Source organism: Leopardus geoffroyi, chromosome C1 (assembly GCF_018350155.1).
Source record: "Leopardus geoffroyi isolate Oge1 chromosome C1, O.geoffroyi_Oge1_pat1.0, whole genome shotgun sequence".
In the NCBI taxonomy this organism is placed as follows: Eukaryota; Metazoa; Chordata; class Mammalia; order Carnivora; family Felidae; genus Leopardus; species Leopardus geoffroyi.
Genome location: NC_059328.1, coordinates 7,042,154 through 7,064,193, shown reverse-complemented (window position 1 = coordinate 7,064,193; position 22,040 = coordinate 7,042,154). Strand labels below are relative to the sequence as shown.

General features: G+C 42.7%; 2 protein-coding genes and 1 long non-coding RNA gene across 7 annotated transcripts in view; 2 read left to right on the top strand and 1 right to left on the bottom strand.

Annotated features, from left to right (window-relative positions):
• NMNAT1 (nicotinamide nucleotide adenylyltransferase 1) overlaps positions 1–6,783 on the bottom strand; it is a 27,382-nt gene extending 20,599 nt beyond the window's left edge. The window contains exons 1-2 of one of the 2 annotated variants that reach the window (XM_045482084.1): positions 6,662–6,783; positions 5,619–5,740 (exon numbers count right to left, since the gene is read on the bottom strand). The gene's annotated coding sequence lies outside the window, so the exon portion shown is untranslated. Of the gene's footprint in view, positions 1–5,618; positions 5,741–6,424 lie in introns of both variants that reach the window. The other variant, XM_045482085.1, reaches the window with a different exon arrangement.
• LOC123599795 lies at positions 3,890–22,040 on the top strand. The gene is made up of 2 exons (XR_006713290.1): positions 3,890–4,221; positions 21,352–22,040. It is a non-coding gene; the product is annotated as an uncharacterized LOC123599795 (long non-coding RNA).
• Positions 6,825–19,425, top strand: LZIC (leucine zipper and CTNNBIP1 domain containing). Of its 4 annotated transcripts, none has more exons than XM_045482088.1 (7): positions 6,825–7,632; positions 13,343–13,451; positions 14,473–14,608; positions 14,877–14,975; positions 17,303–17,398; positions 17,583–17,664; positions 19,022–19,425. In XM_045482088.1, the coding sequence occupies exons 2-7, from the start codon at positions 13,351–13,353 to the stop codon at positions 19,078–19,080; spliced, it is 573 nt and encodes a 190-aa protein (XP_045338044.1). In that variant the 5' UTR covers positions 6,825–7,632; positions 13,343–13,350; the 3' UTR covers positions 19,081–19,425. The 4 variants fall into 4 exon arrangements, with proteins under 4 accessions (XP_045338044.1, XP_045338046.1, XP_045338043.1 ...); XM_045482090.1 differs by having other exon boundaries at positions 6,851–7,574; XM_045482087.1 differs by having other exon boundaries at positions 6,851–7,632; positions 14,441–14,608.

The following is a 22,040-nucleotide window of genomic DNA, read 5'->3' as shown; positions in this document are numbered from 1 at the left end:
TCCAGGAGAGATTTTTCTTTTTGCGGATAAATTCTACTGTATTAGACTAAAAAGAAAAAAAAAAAAGTTGAGCTACCGCTGAAGAGTGGAGCTGTTGGACTGCATTTTGCAAAGTATGCAGCAAGCCTTCCATCTCCTGCTAAACTGGGGCCATTGTTTAAATCCTTTTGGCAAAAACACTGTAAATAGGGGTTCCAGTTAAAAGACCAGTATTCCTCACAGTGCTTTTCTCCTCCCAAATACAGGAAAAAACGACCCCTGAACTTTACTACTTGTCTGTGCTGCTGTCGGTGGGCAGCTTGGTTTCCACAGGTGAGCAAAACTTCCCGAGCAACCTGACCCTGTCAAAGGCTTAGCAGTCCTTCAAGGCAGTAAATGCTCAGGCAGGGCTGTCCTGTCTGTCGTAAGAGAAGCCCGGTTCCTCCTAAAGCCAGAGCTCCAAGAAGCACAGTAATTAGAAAAGCAAAGCAAAGAGGAAGCACAGAGGGTTAGAATGGGAAATAAAATGCCATCCTTTTCGTGTGGTTTCCACTCCATTTAATTAGATCCCCTTCTTCATCCTGCAGTACTTTTCTCGGGCCCGGGGCTGACCTGGCTGGGCAGTGGGGCCCGTGCACGACCAGGCGCTACATCAACGGTCTGATGTTGGCATTTGAGGCCTGCTGGTCTCCCGCCTCCCACAGAGGTCGTCAGCAGGCCAGGCCTGTCTCAGCAGCCCCGCCACCTGACAGCTGCCCAGGAACAGGTCAGCTCCTACCCTGCTACTCCTGAGTGAAGTGGTCAGCTGACATCACAACTAAGACAACAGGAAGCACATCAAAACCAGTCATCTGAAAGAAAGTTGTCTTTAAGTATTAATTAGTACGGACAATGGATAAAAAGGAACAGTTCCACCCAAATCACCAGATTGACACCACGACCAAATTCGCCCCAAATAAGGACGTTCTTTCAAGATCATTACTCTCTCTGAATCTCCTTTTTTATTTCATGAAAATATTGTCATCAGCTGGATAGCTGCTATAGAAATAAGCACTGAAAAGGAAGAAGGAAAATGTGAATCTTAGCAATGAACAAAGGTTTAGTTTCAGGCACCTGGCTAGCTCAGTCCGTTAAGCATCTGACTTGGGCTCAGGTCATGATCTCACAGTGTGTCAGGTGGAGTCCCACACCGGGTGAGCTCGAACCCCACTTCGGGTGAACATGAGCCCTGCTTCGGGTGAGCCCCGCTTCTCTCTCCCTCTAGCTCTCTCTCTCTCTGCCCCTCACACACTTGGAGCACTCTCAAAAAAAAAACAAAACAAAAAAAACAAAACAAAAAAACACCTAAAAACCTCACAAAGGTTTGGTTTCAAAAAAAACGGTGATTCACATTGTGTATTTGAACAATTTATTGTTCTTTAAAAACGTAGTGGGAAATTTTAGAGTAAAACTAACCACAATCTCCTCCCCATGGGTTACAAAAATCTTTTGCATCACAACAGTCGATTGATGTCTAGAGAAAATGGCCAATTGACCTACATGATGGTTTTTGTCTTCTTGCTTTTTCTGTGTGTATTCATAGATTCTGAGGTTTCTTAGTAGGAGCTAGTTAATCACAGATGCTCTCCACATCTTTAGGAAGGAGACACAACTCTATTTCTTGAGGAAAAGAACTATCTATTGGTAGGAGGATCAAATTCAATATAAACATCTCCCAACACATCTATGACAGGCACAGACCTTCACAAGTGGGAATGACTGTTTCCACCTGTTTCTCTATTCAGGTGGCCCCTGCTGGAGGCGAAGTTACCTAACAAACACACTATCCATCCAACATGCTGACATTTCTGAGTGCTTTCCAAATTTCAAACCTAGTGTTGAAACTTAGGAATTAGAAACTTGATGGGGGCGTCTGACTGGCTTAGTCTGTAGAGCATGCAACTCCCAATCTCCAGGTTGTGAATTCGAGCCCCACGTTAAGCGTAGAGATTACTTTAAAAAACAAAAAATAACAAAAAAAACTCTCCAAATTCTCAGGCGCCTGGCTGGTTCAGTCGGTAGAGCATGTGACTCTGCATCTTGGGGTTGTGAGTTCAAGCCCAACATTGGGTGTAGAGCTTACTTAAAAACATAAATAAATAAAACAAACTAACAAACATATATACCTCAGAAACAAACCAAATATGTATTTTTACTAGCTGGAATTTAAATAAAAACTTGGAGAAAAAAAAGAAACCTGAGTAACCCATACATTAACCATGAAAGCCCCTGAAATAATTCTTACTATGATTGACACAAACTTTTTAAAAGTAACACAACTTAGGAGCGCCTGGGTGACTCAGTTGGTTAAGCATCCGACTTCAGCTCAGGTCATGATCTCACAGTTCGAGCCCCTCATCAGGCTCTGCGCTGACAGCTGGGAGCCTGGAACCTGCTTCAGATTCTGTGTCTTCCTCGCTCTCTGCCCCTCTCCCATTCGAGCTCCCTTCCTCTCTCTCTCACAAAAATAGACATGAAAAAAATTTTTAAGTAACATAAACTTTTATGTTCTCCTGACTTCGTTAACCAAAGATTAACATATCAGATAAACATCAATATATCTCAAATAATATTTGTATTGGAATTTCCTTTTTTTTTTTTTTTGATCTGTCTTATCCCACCCCCCAAACCTGATCTACCTGAAAACTTCAGGTAATGACAACTCCATCCTTCCAGTTGCTAAGACCAAGTACTCTAAACCATCCTTAATGCTTTTTTGCCCCTCACGCCCCATTGGGAAATCCTAATGGCTCCATCTTCAGAATATATTCAGAATCCAATTATTTTTCACTATTTGGAACATTTATTTAAGTTTATTTACTTTCAGAGAAACAGAGAGAGCATGAGTGCGGGAGGGGCAGAGAGAGAGAGGGGGAGTGAGAATCCCAAGCAGGCTCCTCATGATCAGTGCACAGAGCCCAACATGGGGCTCGAACTCACAAAACCAAGAGATCATCACCTGAGCTGAAATCAAGAGGCAGACGCTTAACTGACTGAGCCATTCAGGTGCCCCACTGTTGGGAAAATTTTAACTGTTTCTAAATACAAGAGGCTGCTTAAGACCAAGGCTGCTTCGTATTCTTTCTTTCCTTCCTTCCTTCCTTCAAGTTTTTATTAATTTCAGTAATCTCTACACCCAACATGGGGCTCGAACTCACAATTAAGAGCCATGTGCTCTTCTGACTGAGACAGCCAGGCGCCCCTATTTCTGTATCTTGAAGTTACGCAACATTCCTAACTTCAGAAAGTAAAATCACGTTTCTTTTTTTTTTTTTTTAATGTTTATTTTTGAGAGACAGAGAACGGGTGGGGGAGGGGCAGAGAGAGGGAGTCACAGAATCTGAAGCAGGCTCCAGGCTCTGAGCTGTCAGCAGGCAGGGCTCAAACCCACAAACCATGAGATCACAACCTGGGCTGAAGTCGGATGCCCAACCAACTGAGCCACCCAGGAGCCCCAAAATCACATTTCTTAACTGATAAACATAACTTGAAACATAATTTAAAACAGTATTTTAACTAACCCGTAACGTATAAAACTGAATTTTCATTTACTTTAATGGTTTTATTACCCCCAAAACCAAACCTGGTTTCATGAGAGTTAATTTCATTAAGAAACATTTATTTCATGCTACTAATACTGTATGAAATATAAATTATGCTCTTTCCGATATGAGTAAAATTTATGAAATATTCTGAAACTGTGCTACCTTTTAGCTGCTGCACAGTTTAGACAACCACCTCACAGACTAAGGAAATTCTCTATGACCTATGTTGGCTCAGAAGCGAAGTATCTTCTGTTGAGCACCTATTTTTATGGGGAATGCTTTGTTTTGGGGTTCTTAATCTGGAGCCTGGCTTCAGGAATATAACATCCCTGAATGTATAAGCAAAATGTAGGGTATGTGTACATATGAGCAGCTTTCTGGGAGGATGTCAAGGGAAGTTTGAGAAGCTAAAAATAAGTATTAGGGGCACCTGGCTGGGTCAGTCGGGGGAGCATGCAACTCTTGGTCTTGGGGTCATGAGTTTGAGCCCCATGTTGGATGTAAAGATTACTTAAATAAATAAACTTTAACAATAAATAAATAAATACAGTAAGCACTAAACTCATTAAATTTAGTATATAAAAAAAAATACCAGGGGTGCCTGGCTGGTTCAGTCAGTACAGTGTGCAACTTTAAAAAAAAAAAATTTTTTTTTAATGTTTATTTATTAATAACATTAATAAATAAATTAATGAGAGAGACAGAGCATGAGCAGGGGACAGGCAGAAAGAGAGGGAGACACAGAATCCAAAGCAGGCTCCAGGCTCTGAGCTGTCAGCACAGAGCCCAACACAGGGCTCAAACCCACAAACCGTGAGATCATGACCTGAGCTGAAGTCAGACCCTTAACTGACTGAGCCACCCAGGCCCCCCTAGAGTGTGCAACTCTTGATCCTAGGGTTATGGGTTTGAGCCCCACACTGGGTGTAGAGCTTGCATTAAAAAAAAAAAAAGTAAAAAACCCCTTGACTTTGACATCTATCATTGCTCATTTAAAGTTAAAGAAGAAAACAAACAAACTGGGGCACCTAGGTGGCTGAGTTCGTTGAGCAGCCAACTTTGGCTCAGGTCATGATCTCATGGTTTGTGGGTTCAAGCCCTGCCTCAGGCTCTGTATTGACAGCTCAGAGCATGGAGTCTTCAGATTCCCTGTCTCCCTCTCTCTCTGCCCCTCCCCCACTCTGTCTGTCTGTCTCTGTCTCTTTCTCTAAAATTTAAAAAACAAAATTCATGCTCTTAACTATGTCACAAAATTGACCACAGTACAAGCTATCTACTGGTAGACGTTTAAAAGAGGTCCACATGTTCAGAGAGCCTTTGGCTCATGTACTTCTTGTTAAGCCACTCGAGTTTCACCTGCCCCAGCATTTTTCCTACCTAGTTGGAGCAAACCATCCTCTCTGGGCTCCCATCCCAAGTCCAAGTTAAAATGTCCTAAACTCCTGCAGCTGCCAAGTAGTATTTCCCAGTTATGACTCCCAACTCTGAGGTTATTTCCCCCAATGCTCTCTCCAGTAACTACCAACCTAACATGTTACCCTTTTTTTTTTTTTTTTTTTTTTTTTACAATTTCTTCTCTTCCCTCCCCACCCCCCTCCAAAACCTGGATTCTATTTTTGTTTGACAACTGGGACCCAAACCAAGTTCTCTCACTTATGCTCTAGGAACGCTTTTCATTATCCGTTAGCTCTAAACAAGAACCCAAAGAACACCGTCAGCACAGAAGTGCTAGGTCAAATCAAGTCACCGAGAAAGAGGAGCAGGTAAGCACAGTGCATGATCAGGGGAGGCCCCTCCTCCACAGCTACCACCACCACTTATACTCAGACAGACACAAATGCCTGAACAGAACACCCTATCATCGTCATCATCAAAATTAGGGGAAGTACACAATGAGCAAATGTTTATTTAGCAAGTTCCTCAATCTGGGAAACAAAGAATATTTTTCAGTTTTGTTTTGTTTGGCACCGATCCTATTTGTCTCCGAGAGCTCCGCGTCACTCAATGCACGTATCGAAAATCAGAGATAATTGCATTAATGTAACAGTCACTTACTTTCACAAAGGAAATTCTGTGAACCTGAAGCGTTTTTGCAAGGTAGGTTATGGGAACCATTCCAACTGCGTCAACAGTCTTCAGTTGGGCTGGAACAGTGATTTCACATCCAAATTGTAACTCTGAAAAGCAATTTATGGTAATAAGTAGGAAATTCTACAATTAGAACTGGCAGAAGTAATTCCTTCTGGTAGGATTCTATGGTAACCTCTGTTTGGCGTAGCTGGAATAGCTTTAAAGACAACACCCTTGGGGGAGGGGGGGACCTGGAGGGCTCAGTGGGTTAAGCCATCGTCTCTTGATTTAGTAGAGGTCATAATCCCACAGTTCCGTTCCCAAGATCGAGCCCCAAATCAGGCTCCGCGCTGACGGCATGGAGCCTGCTTGGGATTCTCCCGCACGCTCTCTCAAAAAAAAATAAATTAATTTTTTAAAAAACCCAAAGTTTTAAAGGCAACACCTCTGCAACAAGTTTGCCATCAAGCCTGATGTGGTCTTGGGGACCACGGACTCAAGGAGAAGGGCTGGGAACACCAGAAAATGGTTTCCGCCCAGTTTTATCAGTAACTTTTAACTTGTTGCCCAAGAGCGAGTAGTGTCAAGGGACGTGTCGATCCGCTTCTGGGAAGATGGGTCTCGCCTTTACACGTGGAAAAGGGATTTCGGAGGAAACAGAAGTCCTCCAGAATGGAGAACTTTCTCCTCCGCCCTCCACCCACCTCCGCCAAACACAAGAAGCCTCTAGAAAAGGACTGATTGATTGACTGACTGACTTTACTTACTTTACTCGCTTATTTATTTTTTACCTGTTCAGAGGGGGCCAGAGGAACATTTAGCGAGTCTTTTGGTTCCACGTTAAGATGGAAAGAATAAAGGGGCAAGACTCCTTGCCCCAAGCTTGAGTGTGACCTTGCCTCGAGGACCGCTATATCTGCCCCTCAAAGACCCCGCCATCTTGAACTCCCCTCGGCGTGCGACAAAAAGAGTCCCGGGCTGCCTCCCCTAAAGCCTGGTTTCTCAAGGGCTCCAGCCAGGGGGCTTACCACGCACGTCCTCAGGGTCGACCGGCCCGAATCCTCCCGGAGAGGACCCGCAGCCCGGACCCCAGAAAGGGAAACACCCGCGCCCGCATCCTCATTGGCTCCTGGGGGCCGGAAGTGTGTGCGTCTGGCGGAAGTGCTCCTACTGCGAGCGTCCGCCCGGCCCGGACCCTCAGGTAGGCGGGGCCCCTGGCTCCCAGCTTTGGGACCGACGCGGTGGCGGAGGCGCCGAGGGGGCGCCGAGGGGACCCCGAGGGACCCGGGAGGTTGTTCGGTTTCTGGTCTGGGGGGAGCCGGAAGAGTTTCGGGGGCGGGGGTTCCCGGCGACCCCTGCTGGCAGGTGGGGCCTAGTCGAGCCTGGCCGCCGCAGGACCCAAGTGCGGGAGCTTCAAGCTCCCCCGTGGGGACGGGATTTGGGGCTGTGGCCGGAGCTGCTCCCCGACGCGTCCGGATGGTTGAGGTCCCGACGCTGCTCACGTCCAGCGGGGAAAACGTGTGCCCTCCGCCCTTATCTTTTCCCTGCTTCTGGGTTTGACGGCTTCCCCCCAGGCGTGCGGGGGTGCCGGGCTTTCCTCAGTGACGCCCGCGACCTCTCTAGGGAACGTCTCAGAAAGGCCGCCCGAGGCGCAGTGGAGGGAGAAAACGGGTTCCCTCCCTCCCTTGCCCCGCTCTCCTCCTCCCCATGGTGTCTTCCTGAAACGGGAAGGGTGTGTTTCGAGCGCAGGCTGCTCAAGTGGAAGTTACCTGGACTGCTTTAGGCCAAGTTTATGTCAAGTAAATGAAACTACTTGATGATGGTTTCCTATTCCTCAGCCGACTCCACCTCCAAGTGGTTTGAACTTTGAGCTTCTTGTAGCCCTGATGAACAATTTGGCTTTCGTCAAGTTTGTGACACTTGGAACTTCAACAGTTGGAGGTTTATGCACTTTGGGACCGGGCCACACTGTGCGGAGTTCAAAGTGCTAGGAGGCCAGGTGAGCGTGAAACGAGCATCTTCCGCTCCAGATTGCGGTTTTTGAGCGCCCTTTTCGGCAGTTTTGTGAAAGGTGCACCGCCTTTATTGACTACTAGGTGGTGCCAGCGAGTTAATCTTTCTGGATAAATTTCAAATAATGAGCAGTGCCAGGATGCGGCTTTTGAAGTGCCCCATCTTCCCTGAAATTTACTTAAAATAGTTTTACCTCTTTAAAATAGCTGGTGCCCTTATACACTTTATCCAGTTATTGAATATCTATTCTCTACTAAGTGCTGAGGGTGCTAAAAGAGGAATCAAATTCATTTTCTCCTGAGAGTTTATAGTCTGAAGAGAAAGGCCAATAATCAATGTGCTATAATGAAAGCACATATAACTTAAGGCAGAAATAAGTGCTAAGAAGAGAATAAGATGTGAGATGCAATGGAAGAAGCAATCATTATTCATTTACCAATTATGTATCCAGACCTTCTGTCTGCCCAACGTTATTGTAGCTGCTGATGTATAAAGAAGTAAAGGGGCGCCTGGGTGGTTCAGTTCGTTGACCTTCCGCTCAGGTCATGATCTCACGTTTGGGGAGTTTAAGCCCCTGGTGAGAATTTGAGCTGGCAGCGCAGAGCCTGCTTTGAATTCTGCGTCTCTCTCTGTCCCTCCCCTGCTCATTCTTTTTTTTTTTTTTTTTTTTTTTTTTTTTGAGAGAGAAAGCTTGCAAGCAGGGGAGAGGGGCAGAGGGAGAGAGAGAGAGAATGTCAAGCAGGCTCCAGGCTCAGTGTGGAGCCTAACTCAGGGCTCCAATCCCACAACCCTGAGATTGTGACCTGAGCCACGATCACAGAGTCAGATGCTCAACCACCTGAGCCATCCAGGTGCCCCTGAAAGAAAATTTATTTATTTATTATTTGTTTATTTACTTACTTATTTTAATGTTTATTTGTTTTCGAGAGAGAGACAGGGCACAAGCAGAGGAGGGGCAGAGAGAGAGGGAGACACAGAATCCGAAGCAGGCTTCAGGCTCCAAGCTGTCAGCACAGAGCCCGACACAGGACTTGAACCCATGAGCTGTGAGATCATGACCTAAGGCGAAGACCAACACTCAACTGACTGAGCTACCCAGATGCTCCTATTTACTTATTTATTTACTTACTTACTTACTTAAATGCTTATTTTTGAGAACCAGAGAGAGAGCGCTAGTGCACACATGCAAACAGGGGAGAGGCCAAGAGAAAAGGAAAGAGAGAATCAATCCCAAGCAGACTACACTGTCAGCACAGATTCCAATGTGAGGCTCAATCCCATAAACCATGAGATCATGATGTGAGCAGAAACCCAAGTCAAACGCTTAGCCAACTGAGCCTAAAATAAAATTTAAATGTGTATTTCCCAGGGGAAATTATACGTGAAGCATAGCTGTAATAAATTAGACTTTTGGCTAACCTATTATACATGACATACAGCTATAACAAGTTACACTTCTGGCTATAATGTAGCTCGTTTATATTTCTGTATCATTAATCACTGTAGATGACTTAAGCCAATTTTAACAGCTATGGCAGTAAGAATAGATTTTCACTGATTACATTCTATTTTGAAATATAACGTAAGGAATTCTCTTCATTGAGGTTCACATACCAGATCATCTGGTAGTGATTATGTGTAGGAAAATTGTAAATGCTCTAATAAATTACCCTAGGATTTAGGTTTTGATGAATCATTATACCTGATATTAAGCAAAACATGTTTCCTGAAAGAAATGTGAGTTTAATTTTTATAAATGGAAAAACTTAAACACTATGTTGTTGTTGTTTTTAAGTTTACTTATTTATGTTGAATGAGAGAGTTCTGGGGAGAGACAGAGAAGGAGAAAGAATCCCAAACAGGCCAGTGCAGAGCCCAACTCAGGGCTCAAACCCATGAACTGTGAGATCATGACCTAAGCCAAAACCAAGAGTCAGACTCTTCACCAACTGAGCCACCCAGGCCCCCCTTAAAGACAATAAATGTTGAGATAAACGCATACAGTATCAACACACCAAAAGCAGCAGCTTTTCTCTACACTAGCAATAATCAGAAAAAAACATTTTTAAGTAATCTCTGTGCCCAACACCAGGCATGAACTCATAACCCGAAGATCAAAAGTTGCATGGTCTACCAACTGAGCCAACCAGGTGCCCCGCAATAATTAGAAATTGTAATAATGGGTGCCTAGGTGGCTCATTTGTTGAGTGTCTGACTTCGGCTCAGGTCATGATTTCATGATTCATGAGTTCGAGCCCCAATTGGGCTCACTGCTCTCAGTGCAGAGCCAGCTTCAGATCCTCTGTCTCCCTCTCTCTTTGCCCCTCCCCCACTCACACTCTCTCAAAAATAAAGCATTAAAAAAAAGAAATTGTAATAACAAGAAGTCTATTCCCAGTATTAACAAAAAATATATATAAAATGTCGAAGAATAGCCAACGTTCAAGGCCTTTGTTAACAAAACAATACTTTTTTTTTTTTAACATTTATTTATTTTTGAGACAGACAGAGAGAGCATGAACAGGGGAGGGTCAGAGGAAGAAGGAGACATAGAATCTGAAACAGGCTCCAGGCTCTGAGCTGTCAGCACAGAGCCCGACGCGGGGCTCGAACTCACGGACCGCGAGATCATGACCTGAGCCGAAGTCTGACGCCCAGCCGACTGAGCCACCCAGGCGCCCCCAAAACAATACTTTTAAACTTAAAGATTGTGAAAGAAAGCCAAGATAAATGGAGTGATATGTTGTTTGACAGGAAGATTCAAATTTCAGGGATACAGATCTGTATATTAGGCTCTAATTTTAATGTAATCCCTCTCAAAATTTCAGTTGCATTTTTTTTTAATTTTTTTTTTTTTTCAACGTTTATTTATTTTTGGGACAGAGAGAGACAGAGCATGAATGGGGGAGGGGCAGAGAGAGAGGGAGACACAGAATTGGAAACAGGCTCCAGGCTCTGAGCCATCAGCCCAGAGCCCGACGCGGGGCTCGAACTCCCGGACCGCGAGATCGTGACCTGGCTGAAATCGGACGCTTAACCGACTGCACCACCCAGGCGCCCCTCAGTTGCATTTTTTTTTTAAATGTTTGTTTATTTTTGAGACAGAGCATGAGCAGGGGAGGGGCAGAGAGAGAGGGAGACACAGAATCTGAAGCAGGCTCCAGGCTCTGAGCTCTCCCCACAGAGCCCGATGCCAGGCTCGAACTCGTCAAATGCAAGATCATGACCTGAGCCGAAGTCAGACACTCAACTGACTGAGCCACCCAGGCACCCCAATCAATTGCATTTTTTTTAATTTTTAATTTTTAATTTTTTTTTTTTTTTTTTTGAAAGACCAAGCACAAATGGGGAGGGGCAGAGAGAGAGGGAGACACAGAATCGGAAGCAGGCTGCAGGCTCTAAGCTGTCAGGACAGACCCCGATGCAGGGCTCAACCTGCTGAGCCGTGAGGTCATGATCTGAGCCGAAGTCAGATGCTCGACCGACTGAGCCACCCAGGCACCCCTTCATTGCATTTTTAAGGGAACTTGACACTCTGATTCTTAAATTCATCCAGAAGAGAAAATGCATAGGAATAGCCAAGAATTACTGGGGAAAGAAAATTCCGCAATAATAAATGCAACTCCCTATCAGTTATCACTGTACCAGCTTTATAGCTGACAAAATAACAAGGTAGTCTTACGACCAGAATGTTCTCAGTGAAACAGACGTGAGTCTTTCTACTGAGTCTACATTAAAAGTGGCATAAATACTGACTAATAAACAGTGTTGGGGCAACTCGCTCCTCCTTTGAAAGAAAATAGAAGTTAGACTCGTATTTCATAGCATTAACAAAAAGAGTTGAAGTGGCTTAAAGAGCTGAATGTAGGGGTGCCTGGGTGGCCCAGTCGTTAAGCAACTGACTTTGGCTCAGGTCATGATCTCCGGTTTGTGAGTTCGAGTCCCACTTCAGGTGAGCATGAGGCCCACTTCTCACTCTCTCCCTCTCTCTCTCTTTCCCTCTCTCCCTCCCTCTGCCCCTCCTGGGATTCTCTTTCTCTACCCCTCACTAACTTGCTCTCTCTCTGTCTCAAAAAAAAAAAAAAAAAAAACAATGTAAAAAGAAAAATTTATGTAAGTCTTAGAATACAAAATAGGGTGTTTTTTAAAATCTTGAGATGGTTAGGGCCTGCCTTCACGGGACATAAAACTAATAAGTCTTAAAGAAGAAGACAGATTTGGCCATTAAAAATAATAATTTATCATTGGGGCATCTGGGTGGGTCAACTTAAGCGTCCGACTTCGGCTCAGGTCATGATCTCACAGTTCATGAGTTCAAGCCCCTCATCAGGCTCTCTGCTGTTGGCGCAGAGCCTGCTTCGAATCCTCTGTCTCCCTGTCTCTCTGCCCCTCCCCTGCTCGCACACGTGTGCACGTACACACCCTCTCTCTCAAAAATAAACACTTAAAATAATAATTTATTATGACAAAAAAAACACACCAATAAGTAAAATTTAAAGTCAAGAGATGAGAGAATATTTGCAACATAACTGCAAAGGCTTCATACTGCTGTAAATCAGTAAGAGAAAAATAATCCAGGGGCATATTTCCAAAGGAGAAATTCACAGCAAAAATTGTCAGTGCCCGCAAGTTATTAGGTAAATGCACATAAAACCAACAAGACAATGCTAGGAGTGTTCTTTTTTTTTTTTTTTTTTTTAATTTTTTAATGTTTATTTATTTTGGAGACAGAGCATGAACGGGGGAGGGGCAGAGATAGAGGGAGACAGAATCTGAAGCAGGCTCCAGGCTCTGAGCTGTCAGCACAGAACCCGATGCCGGGCTCGAACCCACAAACTGCGAGATCATGACCTGAGCCGAAGTCAGACACTCAACTGACTAAGCCACCCAGGCGCCCCAGGAATGTTCTGAGTCCTAGAGAATACTTACTAAGAATGAAAAAGAATGTTACAATGAATCTTTTTGTAAAGCAAAAAGATTTCTTTCTTTTTTTTTTTTTTTTACTGTTTTTATTTATTTATTTTGAGAGAGAAAGGGAATATGCAAGCAGAAGGGGGGCAGAGAAAGATAGAATCCCAACCGGGCTCCGCAGTGCAGACCCCATGCAGAGCTCAACCCCACCAACCATGAGGTCATGACCTGAGCAAGGGTTGGATGCCCAACCAACTGAGCCACCCAGGTGTCCCAGTCCTAATCTATTTCTTTATAAAATTGTGTTTTCAGGGGTGCCTGGGTGGCCCAGTTGGCTGAACATCCAACTTCAGCTCAGGTCATGATCTCATGGTTCATGAGTTTGAGCCCTACACCCGGCTCACTGCTGTCATCCGCTTTGGATCCTCTGTCCCCCTCTCTCTGCCCCTCTCTGCTCACACGTCTGCCCTCTCCCTCAAAAATAAATAAACATTTTTAAAAGATTGTGTTTTTAACTATCAGATCTGTTTAAAGTAAGATGGACCAATAGTGAAGACTTTTAATTAATTTGTCAAGTCAGGTAAGAAGACTGCCAGGCATTCTTGTGGGGTGTTACTAGTATAGAAGTTTAAACTTCTGTACCTAAAATGAAATTCTCTTTGCACAACTCTCTTTCCCACACCTGTAGCTCAGAATGAACATAGCCCATTGTGAATTGCACTGGAATGTGGAATCATTTCAAATAACCAAATATATACTGTATGTGGGCTTATTGTTCTTCCTAGAGATCAAAATGGCTTCCAGAGGAAAGACAGAGACAAGCAAATTAAAGCAGAATTTAGAAGAACAGTTGGATAGACTAATGCAGCAATTACAAGATCTGGAGGAATGCAGGTGAGAGTAACTGAATGCTGCTATGCAGTCCAGTGGCTTTTTTCTGCAGCTAGATTACAAGCTCTGGGTGCAGGCCCGTGTGTGATTTTGGTTTCCCCTGTAGTGTTCTTCACAGTGCTTTGTCTGTTGGAGAAATAAACTCAGGGCAAGCCTTGGAGTCATAAAGGTAACCCCCTTAAGTTTCCATTTCCCTGAGTGTGAAGTGAAAATAATAACTAACACCTACCTTCTCTTTGGTGTTTAAAATAGGCCTGCTTGGTATCAAGCTGAGAAGATACTACTTGAACTTCTAGTGTCTTTTCAACTTCAACTGTTCCAAGGACCAAAAGTGTTCATTGCCTTTTTTAACTACTTTGAAAGGTTGTTGTAAATATTTCAAGTCAAGGGGCCAAAACAATACTTGGCCCAGAGCCGATGCTCAATAAGTGGTAGCTGTCGTTGAATTTGTAGTGAATGTTTAATAAATGGCTTGTTCGAGTAGTGAATAAAAATAGCCTCGTTCACAGACGATAGGTGGTGCATTGCTATTGTGTTTCAAGGTGCGCAGAATTTTATCTACCATCAGTGATGGTCATAAATGAAATGGCTGCTTTGTCAAGCCCTGTTGTTTGTCAAGCACTTTCTATATTTCATTTAATGCTCGTAGCAGCCCTGTAAGGTAGTACTATCATTATCTGTGGCTTATAGATCAAGAAAATGAGACTCAGCTGTGTTAAGTGTCTTGCCCAAGGTTACGCATTGATTCGTAGAGTGCTTAAAAGGAAGTTATTATGTGGTTTGTTAAGTGTGCCTCATTTTGGTAAAAGAAATATGGTTAATTATCAAGGTAACCACATTGCAGGAAAGCGACCGTATTACTAACATCTGAACACATCCGTTATTAGCATTTTGTTGTTTTCTTTCAGCCTTGTCTCTCGGTATATTTTTTGTAAATATATGTATCTGAAGTCTTAGAGTCCAAATATAAGATTGCTTTTTTTTTCACTTAGAACTCTGTTTTTCTATGTTTGCTGTACTTCAGAGAGGAACTTGATACAGATGAATATGAAGAAACCAAAAAGGAAACTCTGGAGCAACTAAGTGAATTTAATGATTCACTGAAGAAAATCATGTCTGGAAATATGACTTTGGTAGATGAGCTCAGTGGAATGCAACTGGTGAGCATAATTTACTTACACTAGTGACACAGTTTGTCTTTTTCCCCTTTTTTTATAAGTATATTTAAGATAGAAACCCTTTTTTGGGGTTTAACTTCCAGATGAGTGTCTGCTTATCAATACAACAGCATAGCAAACAGAAACTAAAATTATAACGGTGTTTGATGAACAAAGACGACCTGTTAGTAATTGAAAACTCATCAGTCAATTACTGTAATGTCTGATTCATTGGAATATTTGGCTTAGTTTTTACCTTCTTGTATCCTAGGCTATCCAGGCAGCTATCAGCCAGGCCTTTAAAACCCCAGAGGTCATCAGATTATTTGCGAAGAAACAACCAGGTCAACTTCGGACAAGGTTAGCGGAGGTAAAATTTCTTTACATTGATTTAATTGCTGTGCGTATTTTTTTATCAGCTCCAGAATTTGCTCATTATGTTAGTCTGAAGTTTAAAAATTGGTCAGTTGAGAATGTACACCACCACCAAGAGTGAACCCTAATGTATAGACTGTGGACTTGGGGGGATTGTGTGGTGTCAGTGAGCCACTCTGGTGGATGATGAAAAATCATGGGGAGGCTGTGCATGAGTGGGGGGCAGGGAGGATACGGGAAATTTTTGCATGTTTACACAATTTGCTGTGAACCTGAAACTGCTCTAGAAAATAGTCAGCTACCAAAAAAAAAAAAATTGATCAGTTGATTTGAGAGCCACAACCCACAGTTTTCTGACAAAATTAGTCTTTTGAGCAATTATTGAATATAGAGGTGTAAACATATGGCAGTTTAAATTGCTACTAAGTGCTTCTACTCGAACCCCAACTTTAAGGTTTTACCATTTATTTCTGAAGCCGAGTTGAAATCCCATCTAGAATTCATTAGCAGCATTGCTTTTTGTGCATGTAGCCTTTCTCATCTAAGAATTTCAAACATCTCTATAAACCTGGATTTGAGAAAGTCTGTGTATAGACTTGAATATAATTAAGGCATTAACAAGTGATTTACAATCACTGATAATTCAGTAGCATAGCATGGACTTGGGTCAGACTGGCAGGATTTGTATCCCTGCTCTATGGTGGAGGTATGTGACCTTAGGGAAGTTACTTTTAATAGTTTTTAACACAATTAATAATGTTTTGTTTGTTTATTTTTGAGAGAGAGACAGGGGCGCCTGGGTGGCGCAGTCGGTTAAGCGTCCGACTTCAGCCAGGTCACGATCTCGCGGTCCGTGAGTTCGAGCCCCGCGTCGGGCTCTGGGCTGATGGCTCAGAGCCTGGAGCCTGTTTCCAATTCTGTGTCTCCCTCTCTCTCTGCCCCTCCCCCGTTCATGCTCCGTCTCTCTCTGTCCCAAAAATAAATAAACGTTGAAAAAAAAAAAAAAAAAAAAAAAGAGAGAGAGACAGAGCGCGAATGGGGGGGGGGGGGCGGGCAGAGAGAGAGAGGGAGATACAGAATCAAAGCAGGCTCCAGGCTCAGCTATCAGCACAGAGCCCGACACGGGGCTCGAACTCACGAACTGTGAGGTCATGACCTGTGCCGAAGTTGGAAGTTTAACCAACTGAGCCACCCAGGTGCCCCAATAAACTTTTTAGTAAATATTATTACTATTATTATTGAAGTTGAAGAAGTTATGTTATTCAACCTATTTGTGCCTCAGTTTCCCTGTCTATAAAAAGGTGATAATAGTAGTTCCTACCTCTTAAGGTTGTTATGAGGAGTAAATGAAATAATATGCGTAAAGCACATACTATGTGTAACATGTAATGTGTGTAAAGCACATGGAATCGTACCCAGGCATTCTACAGGCTATCAGTGTTTCTGGTGATAGAGGTGATATTTAACCAACATTCCTGGAGACCTGATCCCAGTTATCTCATTCAAGCCTATAGACCACACTTCAGTTTAAGGGAATGAGTGCTTGGAGGATAGCTTCTCTCTAAAGGAAGGTGTTGACCTACCAGTTCCTCAGTAAAGTTTATAATCAAGGCAGTGGTTGTGATTAGCATTAAGATTTATTAGAACTGAGGGGCGCCTGAGTGGCTCAGTCGGTGGAGCATGTGACCCTTGATCTTGGGGTTGTGAGTTCGAGCCCCATGTTGGATAGAGAGATTACTTAAAAAATAAAATCTTAAAAGATTTATTAGAACCGTGTAACTGTATTTCTGACATGTTTGCCTTGAATTGATTCTATAGTTCTTTATAATAGTCAGCTAGAGGATCTTTTTTCTTTAAGAAGAAGTAGATCTGGGGGCGCCTGCTTAAGCAGCCCACTCTTGATTCTGGCTTGGGCCGTGATCTCGCAGTTAGTGGGTTCGAGCCCTGCATTGGGCTCTGCGCTCACAGTGCAGAGTCTGCTTGGGATTCTCTCTCCTCCTCTCTCTCCTCCCCTCCCCTGCTCACTCGCTCTCAAAAAAAGTAGATCTGAAAATCTGGATTTTATGGATAAAATGTTTTGTTTTGTTTTTTAATGTTTTTTTATTTATTTTTGAGAGAGCGAGAACGAGCACGAGCAGGGGTAGAGGATCTGAAGTGGGCCCTGCACTGACAGTAAAGAGCCCCACATGGGGCTCAAACTCATGAACTGTGAGATAATGACCTGAGCCAGAGTCAGATGCTTAACAGACCGAGCCACCCAGGCGCCCTGGACACAATGTTTTTTAACTTAAGTACCATATTCTTTGCATTCATCCATTTCAGATGGATAGAGATCTCATGGTAGGAAAGCTGGAAAGAGGCCTGTACACTCAACAGAAAGTGGAGATACTAACAGCTCTCAGGAAACTTGGAGAGAAGGTACCTATATTTAATTTAATATATTAGGTATAAAGAAAAGGTACAAAGTATTTGGTACAGAACTTTGTGAGCTGTGATCTAGTTTGTGGTCCTGAGACATTCTTAAAGGTGGTTCCTAGAACCTCTTGTTACCATTCGAATCCGCTCTCTCGGGCTTTGTTTTGTTTTGTTTTGTTTTGTTTAGCTGACCGCAGATGATGAGGCCTTCTTGTCAGCAAATGCAGGTGCTATACTCAGCCAGTTTGAGAAAGTGTCTACAGACCTCGGTGAGTCTCCTCGTATTTCTGAAAGCTGTCCAGGCATTACTGCTCACATTGATGGATACCATGAGTGAGATAACAGGATGGCCTTATCTTGAGTTTAGAGGTAAAACCAGGGGCGCCTGGGTGGCTCACTCTGACTCTTGATCTCAGCTCAGGTTGTGGTCTCAGGGTCCTGATTTCAAGCCCTGCATCGAGCTTCGTGCTGGGCATGAAGCCTACTTAAGAAAAAAAAAAAAAAAAAATTGAGGTAAAACCAGAAGTGTTTTCTTTATAAATCCCTCGTATTAGGTTTATTTCCTAATATTTTTAAATTGGGGCACCTGGGTGGCTCAGTCGGTTGAGTGTCCGACTTTGGCTCAGGTCATGATCTCACAGTCTGTGAGTTCGAGCCCCATATCGGGCTCTGTGCTGATGGCTCAGAGCCTGGAGCCTGCTTCCGATTCTGTGTCTCCCTCTCTCTCTGCCCCTTCCCTGCTCATGCTCTGTCTCTCTGTGTCTCAAAAATAAATAAAAACATTAAGAAAAAAAAATTTTTTTAATTAAAAATAAGTTAATATAGTCTAATATTTTAAAAATATTTGTCAGCTAAATATAAATATAAAGTAAACTAAAATTTTATATATTCTATCTCACATTTTTTTTTTAATTTTTTTTTTTTAATGTTTATTTTTGAGAGAGACAGAGACAGTGCGAGTGGGTTAGGGGCAGAGAGAGAGGGAGACACAGAATCCGAAGCAGGCTCCAGGCTCCCAGCTGTCGGCACAGAGCCTGACACGGGGCTCGAACTCATGTGCCATGAAATCATGACCTGAGCCAAAATCGGATGCTCAACTGACTGAGCCAGCCAGGTGCCCCTCTATTTCACATTTAAAGTTAGAGTAAGGGGGCACCTGGCTGGCTCAGTTAGTAAAGCATGTAACTCTTTTCTTTTCTTTTTTTTTTTTTTTTTTAATTTAAAGTTTATTTATTTATTAATTTTGAGAGAAACAGAGGCAGAGTGAATAGGGGAGGGGCAGAGAGAGAGAGGAAGAGAGAGAATCCCAAGCAGGCTTTGTGCTGTCAGTGTAGAGCATACAACTTTTGATTTTGGGATCGTGAGTTTGAGCCCCACATTGCAGGTAGAGATTACTTAAAAATAAAGTAAGTGAAGTAAGTAAGTTGAAGTAAGGATTTGTAACCAATAAATCATCCTCTGTGTGTGAGATATTTGTGCAGGGGAAAGGAAGTTGGGAATTGGTACTGGGAAAGCTTAGGGGTAATGCTCTGATTATAGAAGCGAGTTTTATTTTCTGTTTCAATAGCTATGGAACTTTAAATGCATTTGAAATAACCTTTGTTTATTATGTTTATTTCTCCTTAGGCTCTGGAGACAAAGTTCTTGCATTGGCAAGTTTTGAGGTCGAAAAAACAAAAAAATGACATGGTGTGGAAGCTTGGGACATTGATCTCATTCTTGCTGTAAATGGCATTTGTCTCATAGGGATTTTGAATCATTGCAAAGAAATCAAGAGATTCTTGAAATACATTGATAACCTGAGAAACGGTGACGGAAAACATACTTGTGGCTTCTGGTTATACCCTTCCTCGTTGTGCTTCAGGGCTACTTGCCTGAGTGATCCCAGATGGGTGGGATGAGGAACCCATTGGGCCTTATTCATCATGTCTTGTGTGTTTGAGAGAAGGAACAGAAAACAGTCTCTCTGCCTGTTTTTATTAAGCCTCCTTGTTTTAAGTGCTGATAGTAAATGAAAAGATGTGAACTAATGATTCTTTTCTGCTCATAATTTATCCCCACTTGTTGGAGTGAATAGTGTACCAACATCAATAGACGTCCTGTGTGTTTTTAGAATTTTAGAGTTCTAAGTGATCTTGGAAGTCATTTTCATTTTATAATCAAGGAAACTGAGGCTCAGAGAGAACAAGTTGACTTGCTGAAAGTCACATCCGAGACAGAGCTGGTTTATAAGACTTGGGCATCCTGACTCTCAGTTTAGTGTCCATTGAGTTTTATTTCTTTATTTTGTGCTGTTTTTAAAAACTAATTAACACATATTTGGGCAAGTCCGTGTTTATGAAAATTCCATGTCCCAACAAAAAGTTGTCACTAAGGGACCATTCCTCCAGCCTGTAGGGCCTCCATATGAAAGGGGCCCATTGTATCCCTCAGTTGTGAGCTTGGAACAATGGGAGCCCTGTTGAGAGTCTCCTGGAGTAACTTAACCTCCTGCTTTGTTTCACCAGGGAAGTAATTGAAGGTGGCAGCTAGAGCCCCCCCGCCCCAGCCCTCCCCACCATGTGTGACCTCTTTGCTGCAACCCAGTAGGTGGTGACTGTAACTATTATTTACTCTTCTGTTTTTGGAGAAACACAAAATAAGTTACGAGGAAAAACATACTCTCAAGTGTTTATATTTCTCTGCATGCTCAAATATATAGATTTCCCCATGCGTGTGTATATGCTAGCTTATTTGCTAGGCTCGGGCCACTTTATATTTTTTTCATGTATGTCTCAGTTTTCTTTCCCTTTGCACTTTATACAAATTGAAACACTTCTGAAGCTTCTCATATACTGTAAACTCTACTAGGTGCTCTGCCAACTGGACACATTAGGGACCTCAGCTTCATGAATGCCTTATTTGGAACTCTTAATGGGTAACTTTTTATATATTGGTTTATAGCAGTCAAAAACTCATTGAAATTTTAACAAGCCAAGAAAAAGCAAATTGCCTGCTACCCATGTAGGATTTTATGGTCCATCATCATTATTTCATTATTCTGCATTTTTGTTTGTTCAAGTGATCTCTACACCCAACGTGGGGCTTGAACTCAGGACCCCGAGATCAAACGTCACATGCTCTACCAACGGAACCAGCCAGGCACCCCTAGTCTGCATTGTTTTTGATTGAGGTGAAACTCATGTCCTATAAAAATCAGAAATGTACAATTCAGTGGTGTTTAGTACGTTCACAATGTTGTGCAGCCATCACCATCTAGTTCCAAAACATTTTCACCACCCCAAAGGAGACGCCACGCCCATTAAGCAGTCACTCCCCGCGCCCTCCTCCACATCCCAGCCCTCCGGCAACAACTAATCTGCTTTCTGTCTCTGGATTTACCTATTCTGGAAAATTCCTGTCAATGGAAGCATACGGTATGCGACCTTTTGTGTCTGGCTTCCTTCACTTAGCGTATTTTCAAGGTTAATCTAAGTCGTAGCCTGTATCAGTACTTCACTCCTTTTAATGGCTGAAAAGATTTCCTTGCGTGGATACTACATGGCATTTATGCATTTACCTCTTGAACGTTTGGACTTTTTCCACTTTCTGGCCATTGCAAATAGTACTGCTATGAACATTTGTATCTAAGCGTTTAAATACCTGTTTTCAGTTCCTTTGGTTTCATATCCAGGAATGGAATTGCTGTGTGTACGTGTGTTTTGGGGTTTTTTTGTTTTGTTGTTTAAGCCCTAACAAGATTCCCCTTTCCCCTCCAGTAGTAGGATAAGGAAAATTAGGAATATTTGGTATTTGAGAGGGGCCTACGTGGTGAATCTGGAGTCCTTAATTTTGGTTTCCCTTTACACTTTCTGTAAGACTAACATCAGTGAAATATTTTGTCATTAATCACATTAGTGTATTCATTTGGTAAGTAATGACTAGTACTCAACTTAAAATTAATCTTCCTTTAAAAGTTACAAAGTATGCAGTACCCAGCAAGATACTGTCATTCGTGACCGTGTGACCTTTGGTAGGTTACTTAATCTTTTTGAGGCTCATCTTCCTCTTCTGTTCAATAGGGATCAGTAGGTAGGACCTACCTACCGCATGGGTTTACTGTGGATCTCCCTCTCTTTAACGCAGACAGAAGTTTTGCATTGGAGCTAATCTACAATTTAACAGTTCTTTCGAGGGCCATGTTATATATTTTGTTTCACAAATTTGGTCCTTAATTCAGAAAAAAATTAATTGAAAAGGGACTGATTTGAAAATTCTATACAATTATAGTTATTAAATGATTTGCAAACTAGGTTTCCTGTTCATATTTTGCTATATTTAATCTGGGTTTTTAAACTTCTCAGGAGGTCTCAGACTGCAATAACTAATGCTAAGGCAGCTAACTTTCTGATATCTTCGGGTCAAGCTAATATTTTAATGAGAAAAATTCCTGCATTTTTCAAAGAACTGGGGTTGAAGCAGAAGTAAATTCCAATGAGCGAGTGTACAACTGGGCAGTCTAATGAGAGGTAATAATTTAAAACCGTTTCTAGGGGCTCCTGGCTGGCTCAGTCTGTAGAATGTGCAACTCTCGATCTCGACCTTGTAAGTTTGAGTTCCACGTTGGATGTAGAGATTACTTCAAAATAAAATCTTAAAAAATAAA

Coding starts and splice junctions, on each gene's coding strand:
- LZIC (XM_045482090.1), top strand. CDS start 7,520: ATGAACAATTTGGCTTTCGTCAAGTTTGTGACACTTGGAACTTCAACA. Junction 17,399..17,582: donor TCAGGAAACTTGGAGAGAAG/GTACCTATATTT, acceptor TGTTTTGTTTAG/CTGACCGCAGATGATGAGGC. Junction 17,665..19,021: donor GAAAGTGTCTACAGACCTCG/GTGAGTCTCCTC, acceptor ATTTCTCCTTAG/GCTCTGGAGACAAAGTTCTT.